The 16,606-nt window shown below is 39.0% G+C and overlaps 1 protein-coding gene across 2 annotated transcripts in view; it reads left to right on the top strand.

The window, feature by feature from the left end:
- Positions 1-16,606, top strand: part of kdm4c (lysine (K)-specific demethylase 4C) — a 68,808-nt gene that overhangs the window by 41,383 nt on the left and 10,819 nt on the right. For both annotated transcript variants that reach the window (XM_034189364.1, XM_034189365.1), the window contains exons 14-16: positions 2,620-2,696; positions 3,485-3,540; positions 3,654-3,762. In XM_034189364.1, the coding sequence (XP_034045255.1) occupies positions 2,620-2,696; positions 3,485-3,540; positions 3,654-3,762 (242 nt within the window). The remainder of the gene's footprint in view (positions 1-2,619; positions 2,697-3,484; positions 3,541-3,653; positions 3,763-16,606) is intronic.

Here is a 16,606-nt window from a genome sequence, read left to right on the forward strand (position 1 = left end):
CCAATGAAGTTGGGACGTTGTGTAAAATGTAAATAAAAACAGAATACAATGATTTGCAAATCCTCTTCAACCTATATTCACTTGAATACACCACAAAGACAAGATATTTAATGTTCAAACTGATAAACTTTATTGTTTTTGTGCAAATATTTGCTTATTTTGAAATGGATGCCTACAGCACGTTTCAAAAAGCTGGGACAGTGGTATGTTTACCACTGTGTTACATCACATTTCCTTCTAACAACACTCAATAAGTGTTTGGGAACTGAGGACACTAATTGTTGAAGCTTTCTAGGTGGAATTCTTTCCCATTCTTGCTTGATGTACGACTTCAGTTGTTCAACAGTCCGGGGTCTCTGTCGTATTTTGTGCTTCATAATGCGCCACACATTTTTAATGGGCGACAGGTCTGGACTGCAGGCAGGCCAGTCTAGTACCCGCACTCGTTTACTACGAAGCCACGCTGTTGTAACACGTGCAGAATGCGGCTTGGCATTGTCTTGCTGAAATAAGCAGGGACATCCCTGAAAAAGACGTTGCTTGGATGGCTGCATGTGTTGCTCCAAAACCTGGATGTACCTTTCAGTATTGATGGTGCCATCACAGATGTGTAAGTTGCCCACGCCATGGGCACTAACACACCCCCATACCATCACAGATGCTGGCTTTGGAACTTTGCGCTGGCAGCAATCTGGATGGTCTTTTTCCTCTTTTGTCCGGAGGACACGACGTCCATGATTTCAAAAAACAATTTAAAATGTGGACTCATCAGACCACAGCACATTTTTCCACTTTGCGTCTGTCCATTTCAAATGAGTTCTGGCCCAGAGAAGGTGGCCGCGTTTCTGCATGCTGTTGATGTATGGCTTTCGCTTTGCATGGTAGAGTTTTAACTTGCACTTGTAGATGTAGCGACGAACTGTGTTAACTGACAATGGTTTTCTGAAGTGTTCCTGAGCCTGTTCCTGAAAAACCGTTTTACGTGGATTGTCTTCCTTTTGTTTTCCATTGGATCGGTTGCGAGGAAAATTCTCTCCCTCTGTGCCTTCACTGGCACACACCTACCTGTCACAGATCTGTGCTGATGTGGTTTTATTTAGCAAACATCATTGTTATGTGTAAATTTGTAATCATATTATTCACGCAAACCATAACTGAGAAGACCTTCATATTGCAATATATAATTAAATGTTTAGAGTTTAAATTTTTAAGAATGATTTTTTTAAATAAAGGTATTATTTGCACAGAAATTCTTCAAATAAAATGTTTAAAGGTTTTTAAATGTTGTAAACAGAGTGCAAAGAAATAATTTAAATAAATTAAGATTATTTTTTAATAATGAAAAGAAGAAGAGATGGAGTGCAACATCCGTAACTTACATGTTTGGCACAGATTCATACAAATTCACTCCAAAATGTTAATCAGTTACACTTTTAACAGTCACCCAAGTTAAAGATCTTGTAACTAACCGAAAGGTGATATGTGTTATTTTACATTAGTGTTTAACAGTAATCATAGGTATATCATGAACTAATTACTCAAAACAACTGCTCTAAATGTGTTCAATTTTTTACCCTCATCCAGCATGAACAGTAGTGAGTGTGACCAATAAAACATTGACATATGATTTCATCTTAGTGTATCTGTTACAAATTCCTTGGAATTGCTGTTGTAAATAAGCATATATTTTGTTGGTCTGTGACTTTGACCTTTTCATTTATCTTTCTCAGACTCTGTTCACCTTTATCAAAACCACCTAACCGCTGCATGTGGTTGCAGCACTATTTGCTTGGAACCAAAAATACACTTGAACAGGGCAACAATATTGAGTCAAAGTCTCCCAACTGTCTGAAATACTATTGATGGCAACAAACCGAATCACTGCAGATCAACTCAGTCTCATTTTGGTCAAACATCCAGTAGCACAATCGGTGTACTGTTCAAAATCTTTAGGGTCATAAGTTTGCTTTGTTTTTAGATATCTATATCACTACACATTGAAATGCTGCTGTTTAAAAGGTTTCATAGCCTGGAGCACGGTCATCACTAATTTTGAACTACATATGAGATTTGAAATGTTCAGACAAATCATTGTTTAACATATTTACAAGGATAATGAGGTTCTGTATACACTGCTGGAACTGTTGTCTTCACATGCCTATGGTTCCCCTCATGGTGCGTTTGCTGTTTGCACTTAATTCACTGCTGTGTGTATTGGCCACACTTCCACAGGAAGATCGATACTGCAGCAGCTCCATTCATTTATCTCAAATGTGCAAATGGCGAATCACATAAAGGTCTTTTCACTGTTTATTCTGATTGACAAAGTCAGTATGGTTAAAAAAAAAATCATTTTGAAATGCAAAATCTACCAGGAAAAATGTCAGAGCCTTTGTGAAATGGGATTTTTAATTTAAAAAAATGGACTTAAATAGGTTAATATTATGAACACAAGAAAAATTTCATAAGGAGTTTAGTTTAATGTAGTACTATTTCAAAGTTTGCAACTATAGTATTTCATAATGAATTGCTAAATTGTTTTAGAGCATTAAAACATTCCACATGTTGATGAATAGCCTATGATTTTGTCTTTTAACTTATTTGTCCTATATTCTTTAGGTTGCTATGGTGTTTGCGCCACAGACGTCAGTGAACAGTGGTCATGTGATCGTTGTGTGGAAGGAAGCTTTACTGCAGTAAGACCATTCTTCAGCCCACTTAACAAAGACAGAGAGAAAAAAAACAAGGATTTACATATGTGAGGACAAGCTAGAACATTTTAATGCTATGCTTTGTCTGAGGTGGTCATATTGCAGTCTCTCTGGAATAAAAAAATGGTTTGTTGTTATTGTACATGGCACAAAGAGCTCCGGCTCCCTGCTTGTTGTCGCCACTGAAAAAGACAGTCATAGGTGAGGTAAATGCGCAGTTTTATTAAACATTTAAAAACTTTTGTAATTGAACATTGAAAAACTTTTGTAAAGCATTTGTAAAAGACAATAGTCGTACCTTACCAACTTAACCTGGCTGATCTGCTTTTGCTGTTCTTGTTACACAAGTGGACTGCCAAGAACTGTGAAAGTTATATTCCGTCTTCTTATTCCAGAGAGTGGTCTTTCACATTGAGAGCATGATTTATTAAATTCACTCCTTCTAAAACAGAACATCTCTCATATCATCTTCTTCTTTCTTTTTTCCTTCTTCTTTCTTCTTCCTTCTTCTTTCTCATTTTCCCATAATACTTAAAGAATTGTGGGACATTAGAGATGTGTAACATTTAACCTCAATCTTTTGAAAATGTCAAAGGCAGATAAAAACTGGTTTTGCACAATACGACCACTTAAATTATTCTCATTTTTTTTTTAAATCAGGAAGAATTTGTTCCATGCTTTATCAAAAAATTCAAACTGGGAATTTGGTGTGTGTGTGTAAAAAGAAAAATCAGATTTGTTTCTTTCTTTTTTTTTTTTTTTTTTTTTTTTAGGAATGCTGCCTTTGCAACCTCAGGGGTGGTGCGCTGAAAAAAACCAAAAATGACAAGTAAGACACTTTTGTTCTCTGCTTTTTTGTTGCTCATCTCTCATACAAATGAGCAATTTCTATTCATTAATTGTGATTATGTGTTAATTTTGAGTGTTATTTGTGCTAAATAGGTGGGCCCATGTAATGTGTGCAATAGCACTGCCAGAGGCGAGGTTTAGTGATGAACTCAAGAGAAGTCCCATTGACACCAGCAGGATCCCCATGCAGCGATACAAACTGGTGAGGAAACACACACACACCAGTGCAGAAATTCCCCAGGTCCTTAAAGACCGGCTCAGTCCAATTAATGAAATGTTTACAATTCTAATTAATGTGAGACGAGCATGGCCGCAATCAAAGCTCAATAATTAACTGCTGGTTTGTGGGAGTGGAGCATGTCTGTGTGTGGGTGTTTACATACGTGGCACTATATGTTTGCTTAATGAGAGTGCTGGAGTGTGTCTCAGCAGACCTGACGTGTTGCCACTGTAGTTAGCAATCTGCTACAGGCACTGCGAAACCTCAGCAGAAATCCAGACAGGTGCATTTTTTAAAAATGGTGGATAACAACTGAAAAGAGCATATCTACATCCATCTTTTTTTGGTGTCCAAAAATGAGGTGGGCTTCATAGATAATTGGCAAAGCTTCTGGGGAAAACCTGGTCTTGTTAGGAGAGACGGCATCCATCCCACTTTGGATGGAGCAGCTCTCATTTCTAGAAATCTGGCCAATTTTCTTAAATCCTCCAAACCGTGACTATCCACGGTTGGGACCAGTAAGCAGAGTTGTAGTCTTACACACCTCTCTGCAGCTTCTCTCCCCCTGCCATCCCCTCATTACCCCATCCCCGTAGAGACGGTGCCTGCTCCCAGACCACCAATAACCAGTAAAAATCTATTTAAGCAAAAGAAAAAATAATATAGCACCTTCAACTGCACCACAGACTAAAACAGTTAAATGTGGTCTATTAAACATTAGGTCTCTCTCTTCTAAGTCCCTGTTAGTAAATGATATAATAATTGATCAACATATTGATTTATTCTGTCTTACAGAAACCTGGTTACAGCAGGATGAATATGTTAGTTTAAATGAGTCAACACCCCCGAGTCACACTAACTGCCAGAATGCTCGTAGCATGGGCCGAGGTGGAGGATTAGCAGCAATCTTCCATTCCAGCTTATTGATTAATCAAAAACCCAGACAGAGCTTTAATTCATTTGAAAGCTTGACTCTTAGTCTTGTCCATCCAAATTGGAAGTCCCAAAAACCAATTTTATTTGTTATTATCTATCGTCCACCTGGTCGTTACTGTGAGTTTCTCTGTGAATTTTCAGACCTTTTGTCTGACTTAGTGCTTAGCTCAGATAAGATAATTATAGTGGGCGATTTTAACATCCACTCAGATACTGAGAATGACAGCCTCAGCACTGCATTTAATCTATTATTAGACTCAATTGGCTTTGATCAAAACATAAATGAGTCCACCCACCACTTTAATCATATCTTAGATCTTGTTCTGACTTATGGTATGGAAATTGAAGACTTAACAGTATTCCTTGAAAACTCCCTTCTGTCTGATCATTTCTTAATAACATTTACATTTACTCTGATGGACTACCCAGCAGTGGGGAATAAGTTTCATTACACTAGAAGTCTTTTAGAAAGCGCTGTAATTAGGTTTAAGGATATGATTCCTTCTTCATGTTCTCTAATGTCATATACCAACACAGTGCAGAGTAGCTACCTAAACTCTGTAAGTGAGATAGAGTATCTCGTCAGTAGTTTTACATCCTCATTGAAGACAACTTTGGATGCTGTAGCTCCTCTGAAAAAGAGAGCTTTAAATCAGAAGTGCCTGACTCCGTGGTATAACTCACAAACTCGCAGCTTAAAGCAGATAACCCGTAAATTGGAGAGGAAATGGCGTCTCACTAATTTAGAAGATCTTCACTTAGCCTGGAAAAACAGTCTGTTGCTCTATAAAAAAGCCCTCCGTAAAGCTAGGACATCTTATTACTCATCACTAATTGAAGAAAATAAGAACAACCCCAGGTTTCTTTTCAGCACTGTAGCCAGGCTGACAAAGAGTCAGAGCTCTATTGAGCCAAGTATTCCTTTAACTTTAACTAGTAATGACTTCATGACTTTCTTTGCTAATAAAATTTTAACTGTTAGAGAAAAAATTACTCATAACCATCCCAAAGACGTATCATTATCTTTGGCTGCTTTCAGTGATGCCGGTATTTGGTTAGACTCTTTCTCTCCGATTGTTCTGTCTGAGTTATTTTCATTAGTTACTTCCTCCAAACCATCAACATGTCTATTAGACCCCATTCCTACCAGGCTGCTCAAGGAAGCCCTACCATTAATGAATGCTTCGATCTTAAATATGATCAATCTATCTTTATTAGTTGGCTATGTACCACAGGCTTTTAAGGTGGCAGTAATTAAACCATTACTTAAAAAGCCATCACTTGACCCAGCTATCTTAGCTAATTATAGGCCAATCTCCAACCTTCCTTTTCTCTCAAAAATTCTTGAAAGGGTAGTTGTAAAACAGCTAACTGATCATCTGCAGAGGAATGGTCTATTTCAAGAGTTTCAGTCAGGTTTTAGAATTCATCATAGTGCGGAAACAGCATTAGTGAAGGTTACAAATGATCATCTTATGGTCTCAGACAGTGGACTCATCTCTGTGCTTGTTCTGTTAGACCTCAAGTGCTGCTTTTGATACTGTTGACCATAAAATTTTATTACAGAGATTAGCGCATGCCATAGGTATTAAAGGCACTGCGCTGCGGTGGTTTGAATCATATTTATCTAATAGATTACAATTTGTTCATGTAAATGGGGACTCTTCTTCACAGACTAAGGTTAATTATGGAGTTCCACAAGGTTCTGTGCTAGGACCAATTTTATTCACTTTATACATGTTTCCCTTAGGCAGTATTATTAGACGGCATTGCTTAAATTTTCATTGTTACACAGATGATACCCAGCTTTATCTATCCATGAAGCCAGAGGACACACACCAATTAGCTAAACTGCAGGATTGTCTTACAGACATAAAGACATGGATGACCTCTAATTTCCTGCTTTTAAACTCAGATAAAACTGAAGTTATTGTACTTGGCCCCACAAATCTTAGAAACGTGGTGTCTAACCAGATCCTTACTCTGGATGGCATTACCCTGACCTCTAGTAATACTGTGAGAAATCTTGGAGTCATTTTTGATCAGGATATGTCATTCAATGCACATATTAAACAAATATGTAGGACTGCTTTTTTGCATTTGCGCAATATCTCTAAAATTAGAAAGGTCTTGTCTCAGAGTGATGCTGAAAAACTAATTCATGCATTTATTTCCTCTAGGCTGGACTATTGTAATTCATTATTATCAGGTTGTCCTAAAAGTTCCCTGAAAAGCCTTCAGTTAATTCAAAATGCTGCAGCTAGAGTGCTAACAGGGACTAGAAGGAGAGAGCATATCTCACCCATATTGGCCTCTCTTCATTGGCTTCCTGTTAATTCTAGAATAGAATTTAAAATTCTTCTTCTTACTTATAAGGTTTTGAATAATCAGGTCCCATCTTATCTTAGGGACCTCATAGTACCATATCACCCCAATAGAGAGCTTCGCTCTCAGACTGCAGGCTTACTTGTAGTTCCTAGGGTTTGTAAGAGTAGAATGGGAGGCAGAGCCTTCAGCTTTCAGGCTCCTCTCCTGTGGAACCAGCTCCCAATTCAGATCAGGGAGACAGACACCCTCTCTACTTTTAAGATTAGGCTTAAAACTTTCCTTTTTGCTAAAGCTTATAGTTAGGGCTGGATCAGGTGACCCTGAACCATCCCTTAGTTATGCTGCTATAGACTTAGACTGCTGGGGGGTTCCCATGATGCACTGAGTGTTTCTTTCTCTTTTTGCTCTGTATGCACCACTCTGCATTTAATCATTAGTGATTGATCTCTGCTCCCCTCCACAGCATGTCTTTTTCCTGATTCTCTCCCTCAGCCCCAACCAGTCCCAGCAGAAGACTGCCCCTCCCTGAGCCTGGTTCTGCTGGAGGTTTCTTCCTGTTAAAAGGGAGTTTTTCCTTCCCACTGTTGCCAAGTGCTTGCTCACAGGGGGTCGTTTTGACCGTTGGGGTTTTTCTGTAATTATTGTATGGCTTTTGCCTTACAATATAAAGCGCCTTGCGGCAACTGTTTGTTGTGATTTGGCGCTATATAAATAAAATTGATTTGATTTGATTTTGATCTTATATTATTGCTTAACTAATTATCAGTGCATCCAAAGTGGAGCTTCATGGTTTTGAGATGCATGTGCGAATGATCAGGATGTGCACCTTAGCTTTTCAAAATGCATCAATTTAATGTTGATTAAAAGCAGTGGTATCTACCAGACCTCAGGTTTGGAAATTAAAGAAATTGACAAACAAGCTCATTTCAAACTACATGTAAGTTCAATCACACCTGCTCCTAATTTCCATCATGCATGAGATGATAGATTATTACCTCTAATAAGCCTAGACGTGTCCAGGTATATGGTATGTTACATAAGTGCAAAAAAAAAAAAAAAACTTTTCAGTTATTCTGTGCATTCAAAGTTAACATAATTTTAATCACTTTAATCACTCATCCTCATTATATTTAGGGGGCGGTCCTACACTGTGAATTAACTGCAAAGTTTTAATGATGGATTGACATGTGGTTTGACTGTCGTGGTGACTTTTTTTTTTTAAGGTATTCAGTTGCTTCTCACTGTTTTCTGCTGTTATCAGCTAATTTTAGCTATTATGTAAAAGGTTCCCAGTGGTGAGGGAGGAATCACAATTTTTCAGGCTTAGTATTGCTTATTAACATGTTTTACATATAGTTTTTGTTGCTGTGTGTTAATATGCGTAGTCTACATATGTTTGTTTACATTAACATATTAACACAGTGGCGGTACAAGCTTGCACGTGCATGAAAACTTTAAGCCAAGAAGGACATTAGCAGGTTAAAACACTGGTCAGAGGTCAAGTGTTAGAAACAAAAGAAGGCTTTAAATTCAAAGAGGGATTTAACTAGAATTGCTCTTGGAGTGGAATAGGAATGCTAGTGCTACAGCTGCGTAAAAATTCAAATTCCACTGCTAAGCTAATGGAATTGACCAAATGTATTTGTGGTTTTCAACAGACTAATAAGAGGTTTTCATTGTTTTTATTATGTATTTAATTTTTGCAGGCGGTGAAATGATACTGTACGAATATTCGGTGTTTCACAGTTGTGAATCTTGCGCTGTCTGGCAGTCTGTGACTCGCGTGAGAGGTCTGTTTCAGCAGAGTTCTGATGTCAGGAGCTCAGCACTCAGTGTAAACACATCTTGTGAAGTATGGGCAATAAGACAACATCGGGGCACAGCAGAAGTCCATCACAGGTGCTACACCTCCTCTAGATAACCCTCTCAACTTGGGAGAGCGTATAATCATAATCGTACCTGTGTGAGCGCTTTGAGGCAACTCTGTTGTGATTTGGTGCTATATAAATGAAAATAAATTGAAATTGAATTGAAATAATCGCCCGTGAACTTGCTAAATTAGCGCCATCCACATCCTTGCTTTGCCATTGTTTACATGCGCTGTGAGACAGCGGAACTCTGCTGGCACCGTGGTGCATTATGGGAAATGCTGAAACACCAATTGCTAACGAGAGTGAATAGATTGTTTATTATTATTACCGGAATCAATTGCATGATGATTTAATTTTCCACCCCCCAAAAATGGCATTGCCTTTTAAACTGCTCTTCTAGTCTTTCCACAACCCAAAATTAGTTGTATTGTAATTATAAATACAATATTGCCAAACACAGACACCCATATTTGCAGTTATTTGTTTCACATCAACAAAAATATAACATCTTAGATTCACTTCTACTTTTTATTGCTTATCAAATCTTATTTCATGAATCACTAATAAATGGTAAAAATTAAACAAGCAAAACAGAATTTTCCTGAATGTGAACTTAAATCATACTGTAGTCCTGCATGTACACTGAATGGGAAACGTTATGGATGCAAAGACACTACTTGCACTGTATTTACAGGGATATGGGTTGCCTCTGCACACACCACTTTGAAATTAAGCTCATTTCGACATGAAAGCATCAACCACAAAGTCATTTTCACAAGCCAAATATTTGCACAGAATGAGCATTGCAGTCCACATTGGATAGACGGGACACTCCATAAAAAGGCTTTGACATTAGTTTGACAATTGCAAATATATTTTATTGGTCTTAAAAATTGTGCATTGTCTGTTTAGCTTTTAAAGTCTAAGTTCTTTGAAGTTCTGATTTATAATAATTATTTTTTTTAATGCATATGACTCACTTTGGCCTATTCTAGCTAAAACAGTCCAGCTTGGCAAAACGTGTTTAACTTTTATCTGAGAAATCTTTTCTCTCAATATACAGTTAGAAAATTATCAAAAGGTTTATGCGACAGTAACTGCATTTCTTGTTGGTGTTCAGGATGTTTTGCTGCTCATCTCCACAGGTTTTAACATGTCGCTGCTGCTGCTTCTTCAGTTTTAAAAACTGAAGGTCATATCTGGATGAATGTTTAAAAGTCTTAAAATCAAACAAGAAGTCCAGTAACTGGATGAACGAGAGAGTCACCTGTCATTCCCTTTAAGAGGCAGGTGCACCAGCAGCCGGTCCAAAGCTGTAGAGATGACAGACTCAGCAGTGAGAGGCTTTCTGAGGGGGAAAGGTTTTTCTATATGCAAATCACTTGAGCAGTTGGAAACCAGCAGTGACATTTGTGCTGTGCAGTGAGCAGCATTGTGCTGGGTGTACGGTGGGACCCAGTGCACCTGTCTCACTAAGCAATCATGGACTTCTGTAACATATGTCACCAAACTCTAAAAGGAGCTGTTTAAGGCCTAAATGTTTCTTAGAACAGGAGAACCTCAGGTTGAAAAAACACTCAGTGGATTTGGGGATATAGTTATCACAACACTTCAGGCATATCTGACTTTAAATGGTGGACAAAGCCTGATTTTTTTTTTTTTTTTTTTTAACAGTATGACCCTTTAAGGAAAAATCTCCACATGTAGGTAGAACAAAACTTGCATCCATTTCTGTTTAATGAGTTTTAAAAGGTCTTTCACTGTTATTTAGTGTATAAATGAAGCAGAATTATGAATTTAATATCTTTTCTTATCCTTCATTCATTTGTATGTTGGCTGTGTATTTCAAACGTTGTGTGGGACCCGTTGCCCCTGCAGCAGCCCATTGCATTCATAATTTACCATGCATACGCACGCACATGCACACACATTCATAATTTACTGTGGGAATGTTCTTCACGCATGGGTCAACATAGGCACCCAAATAGACCCCCAGAGAAGGCACAAGCATGGGGAAAGTGGGTTAGACTCACACGCCCACATTAAAACCTAAAGCTAGCTACACATAATGGTGTGGTTAACCTCTCATTTTAGCAGTTTGTTTCAAATACCAAATGTGCAAGATTGTTAGATGTGTGTTCACAGGCACACATTTCTAATGGTCAGTCAGAGTTTTGTCATACTGGTCTCAATGGCTGTGGAGTTTTTCTGAAGCTGTTTAATTAGTTATCTATCAGTTTCATAATTAGATGAGTGATTAGTTTTCAAAGAAAATAAAATTGCACATATTTGGTTTACTGTGAGAAGTCTGCTGGTTTGTTCCAGTATTATGACAAGCTGCATCTGAGTATCCCTGGCGCCTGCTATAAAACATAGTTTGCCACTTTTTCCTTTGTACTAGCATGACATATGCAACCAGAAGTCACTCAGAGAGCACATATCTCTGCCTGGGCTATATACCGTGCATCTGGAAAGTATTCACAGCACTTCATTTTTTTTCCCAGTTTTTTTTTATGTTATTCTAAAATGGATTAAATCAATTTTTCCCTCATATATCTACTCACACACCCCATAATGACACGAAAAAAGATTTTTTATTTTTGCAAATTTCTTATATATATATATATATATATATATATATATATATATATATATATATATATATATATATATATATATATATATATATATATATATATATATATATATATATATATATATATCACATGTACATAAGTGTTCACACCCCTTGCTCAATACTTTGTTGATGCACATTTGGCAGCAATTACAGCCTCAAGTCTTCTTGAATATGATGCCACAAGTTTGGTGCACCAATCTTTGGGCAGTTTTGTCCATTCCTCTTTGCAGCACCTCTCAGGCTCCATCAGGTTGGATGGGGAGCGTCAATGCACAGCCATTTTCAGATCTTTCCAGAGATGTTCAGTCAGCTTCAGATCTGGGCTCTGGACCACTCAGGAACATTCAGAGTTGTCCTGAAGCCACTCCTTTGATATCTTGGCTGTGTGCTTAGGGACATTGTCCTGCTGAAAGATGAACCTTTGCCCCAGTCTGAGGTCAAGAGTGCTCTGGAGCAGGTTTTCATCCAGGATGTCTCTGTACATTACTGCATTCATCTTTCCCTCAATCATGACTAGTCTCCCAGTTCTTGCCGCTGAAAAACATCCTCACAGCATGATGCTGCCACCACCATGCTCCAAACATGAGGCCTGACATTCACACCAAAGAGTTCAATCTTTGTCTCATAAGACCAGAGAATTTTATTTCTCATGGTCTGATAGTCCTTCAAGTGCCTTTTGGCAAACTCCAGGTGGGCTGTCATGTGCCTTTTACGGAGGAGGTGCTTCCGTCTGGCCGCTCTGACAGAGTGACCATCAAGTTCTTGGTTACCTCCCTGACTAAGGTCCTTCTCCCCGATCGCTCAGTTTAGACAGGCAGCCAGCTGTAGGGAAGAGTTGTGGTGGATCCAAGCCTTTTCGATTTGTGAATGATGGAGGCCACTGTGCTCATTGGGACATTCAAAGGAGCAGAAATGTTTCTGTACCCTTCCCAAGATTTGTGCCTTGCGACAATCCTGTCTGAGGTCTACAGACAATTCCTTTGACTTCTTGCTTGGTTTGTGCTCTGACATGTGCTGTCAACTGTGGGACCTTATATGTAGACAAGTGTGTCCCTTTCCAAATTAGGTCCAATCAACTGCATTTACCCCAGGTGGACTCCAGCTAAGCTGTAGAAACATCTCAAGAATGATCACTGGAAATGGGATGCACCTGAGTTCAGTTTTGAGCTTTTCGTATCTTTAATGAATTTGCAAAAATCTCAAAAAAAAAAAAAAAAAAAAATCCAACCTTTTTTCACATTTGTCATTATGGGGTGTTGTGTGTAGAACTTTGAGGGACAAAGTGAATTTAATCAATTTTGGCATAAGGCTGTAACATAAAATGCCTAAAATGTAAAGCACCGTGAATACTTTTCGGATGCACTGTATTCCTTAAAACCACTTCTGGTTCTGGATCCAGAATGTCTTCCTGGTCAAATTGAAAATGAAATCCCTCATTTTTTAGAACATTATCCATCTGCTCACCAAATTTCATCAGCATCCTCTCACATGCAAGTTTAAATGTTGCTGTGTGGCAGACATTATTCTGTATCCTAGTTCCAAAATATAGATCACCAGATCACCTCAAACACCACCTATTTCCCAGAACATTATCCATCTGCTCACCAAATTTAATTGAAATCCGTTTGACTTTTTTAGTTATTTGGGCTCAAAGTGGAGCGCTCAGAAGGGCCTGGAAAATGCAGTCTGTGTGCTGACTGGGAAACAAGGCTTTGGTAGCTTTAAAGCTCATTTTCAATTCATATCTTTTTATGTGGCTGTTAACATTAAAAAAAGCACAAACAGCATAAAGAAACCTGTTCTGAAAGGTCAAAGAAATGTTTGCTTGGTAAGAGAAGGAAGTTTTCCTGTCTTTCTGAAGTTTACTGTATGTGAAGTTCAATAAACAGCATCTCACATATTCGGCATGATGAAAATTCAAACCTGTAGAGCATGTAAGAATAAATGCGTCTGTCTGAGATTGGCAGATTTTGCAGCTGATGTTTGTGTGCGAGGTCACCAGTGACCCTTGTCATCGATATGTAACAGGCCCTCATTTTAAAGGCCACACTTCATTTTTTTCAAACCATCACATTCCCATCTGAGAGAATGTGAGCGCTGAGGCACATTCTCCACATGGTTTGGTTTGTCTGTGTGTGCATAAAATCTGTCAGCATACACAGGCATCAGTGTGGATTCACTGGAAACACATTAATAAACGACCTTCAGAGACGTGACACTGTAGTGCAACAGAACGGAAAGTGGAAGCATAAAAAAACCCACACATCGATGAACGAGTGCTGGCGAAGACTGAATTAATGGGTTGAGATGGGAGGCGTGCACAAAGGGTGAAAATGGAATGGGCAGCGAGCGGCGTTTTAATGGGCGCATGCCGTCACTTTTTCCCTTCAGTGGGAGAGCAGTGGATTTGTGGGAGCAGGAGACTGGAGATGCCACAGCAGAGGAAATAGACTTGATGGGCTGTTTGGTGCAGAAAACCGAAGGAGAATTTAGGTGTGTGTGTGTGTGTGTGTGTGTGTGTGTGTGTGTGTGTGTGTTACGTCATGTCGTGTACCACACACAGACATCGGTTATGGAGAGAAGTCTAACCACAAATGGCGCTGTTGTACTGGTTTGCTGTGGAAACCTCAAATGATGTCACTGGACTGGTCGCGTTTGTGGTTTTCCTGATATTGTAGCGGAGAAATATCGTTTCTGACTGAGAACTGGGCTCTCTTTCTCACAATGCTCATTCATCTCCCAGTTTTTCTCTCTTGTACAGTGTCTACGCTGTCAGTTTTATTTATATAGCACATTTTCAACAACACCAGATGCCCAAAGTGCTTCACATGTAAAAAAAAAAAAAAAAAAAAAAGAAACTATCAAAAACATTACAAAAAATAAAATAAAATCCAAAACAAAATGCATTTTCGAGTTTTGAACGGCAACTCTTGTTTATATCACTATCCAATAAGAGTTGATTAGATTACACAGATATGTTTATTTGATGCATTTAGTGAGTTTTAATGGTGTATGTTTTACAGCATAATCAAAAAAAATCACTGACTTTTTAACCTTTGGTCTACTGCTGGCAAGAACTCTTATGGTCTCCACAAAGTACCTGTGGTGACCCTAAATCTTGTACTTACTAAAACACTGAACACTACATTGTATCCTGAATAATAAGACAGTTACAGTGCATCTGAAAAGTATTCACAATACTTCACTTTTTCCACATTTTATATTACAGCCTGATTCGAAATTGGAGTAAATTCATTATTTCCCTCAAAATTATCCTTACAACACCCCATAATGACAACATGATTTTTTTTTTTTTTAATTTTTGCAAATTTATTTAAAAAAATAAATAAGAAATCACATGTGCATAATTTTCACACCCTTTGCTGAATTCTTTGTTGATGCACCTTTTGGCAGCAATTACAGTCTCAAGTCTTCTTGAATATGATGCCACAAGCTTGGCGCACCTATGTTTGGGCAGTCTGGGCTCTGGCTGGGACACTCAAGGACATTTACAGAGTTGTCTTGAAGCCACTCCTTTGATATCTTGGTTGTGTGCTTAGGATCCTTAGGATCATTGTTCTGCTGAAAGATGACCCGTCACCCCAGTCTGAAGTCATGAGCAATCTGGAGCAGGTTTTCATCCAGGATGTCTCTGTACATTGCTGCATTCATCTTTCCTTCAATCCTGACTAGTCTCTCAGTTCCTGCCTCTGAAAAACATCCCCACAGTATGATGCTCCCACCACCATGCTTCACTGTAGGGATGGTGCCTCGTTTCCTCCAAACATGATGCCTGGTATTCATGGCAGAGAGTTCAATCTTTGTCTTATTAAAATTTTGTTTCTCGTGGTCTGAGAGTCCTTCAGGTGCCTTTTGGCAAACTCCAGGTGAGCTGCCATGTGCCTTTTACTAAGAAGTGGCTTCCGTCTGGCCACTCAATCATATAGGTCTGATTGGTGGATTGCTGCAGAGATGGTTGTCCTTCTGGGAGGTTCTCCTCTCTCCACTTAGGAATGCTGGAACAACCACTGTGAGTGACCATTGGGTTGTTGTTCACCTCTCTGACTAAGGCTCTTCTCACCTTTCGGCGTGTCAGAGGACAGGTTTGGACATGTCTCTCGGCTTTCAATGCTTACCAGTCCAGTAAGTATCAGTGAAATTGTGGAGAGCTGGACATGTCCAAACTTGTCCTCTGACATGCCGAAACGGAGGTGTTCCTTTGTCTCGCTTCCAAAGCGAATCGGTCTTTACGCGCGAAGCCTCCGCGCAGCTTTCCATGACAGAATCTCTTGTTAAAAGTGAAATCTGCCAGAAAATGGCTGATGTCCAGCTCTTGTGATAACCAGAGAAAGAGCACACGACGGTCTCGTATCAACAGAGCCATCCGTTTAGAAATGGTCCGGTGGCTTGTGCCGCGTCGTTGCAGCTCGGAGCACGACGCGCCGAGCGTCCTTAAAGGGGTCCTTAAAGCAGTAGTAACAGACCTTATTCTCTGTGAAGCCCGTAAAAGTTTCACCGAAAGCCAGATACATTTTTCGAATGGTTTCCAGGTGCCAGTCTCTAACAGCTTCTGAAAAAATTCTGATGGAAAAAAAGTCCTTTTCATTCCGCCATTTCCAGACAATGAAAATCCGACGAGGGGGCAGGACCACTCCTTCCCAAGGCGTGCTCACAGGCGAATGGCGTCACCGACAGGCGTGGAAAAACTCACGCATGCGCACGAGGGTTCAAGCATGTCTGACGTAAAAACATATGAATGAAATCCATGTAGTTTTTGAAAAAAATAAAAAGGACCGTTACTTTATTGACAGACCTCGTAAGTCCTTTAGAAACTGTTATAAATACAACTGTCATAATTTCTGTTCAAATGTGAAAACAGTTGTTTATATACACAAATGATAGAACTAATTCATGGAAAAGTAATTGTATAAGCTTCAACAAGTGATATTTGTCATCCACTTGATACTGGGGCTTAGTAAATCACTTTCTATACTGATTCTGTGCCCCAGGTGCATGTGACACACATGAGTCATGTTTTCAAATAGCTGATCGT

The sequence above is a fragment of the Thalassophryne amazonica genome, chromosome 15, assembly GCF_902500255.1.
Source record: "Thalassophryne amazonica chromosome 15, fThaAma1.1, whole genome shotgun sequence".
Lineage (NCBI taxonomy): Eukaryota > Metazoa > Chordata > Actinopteri > Batrachoidiformes > Batrachoididae > Thalassophryne > Thalassophryne amazonica.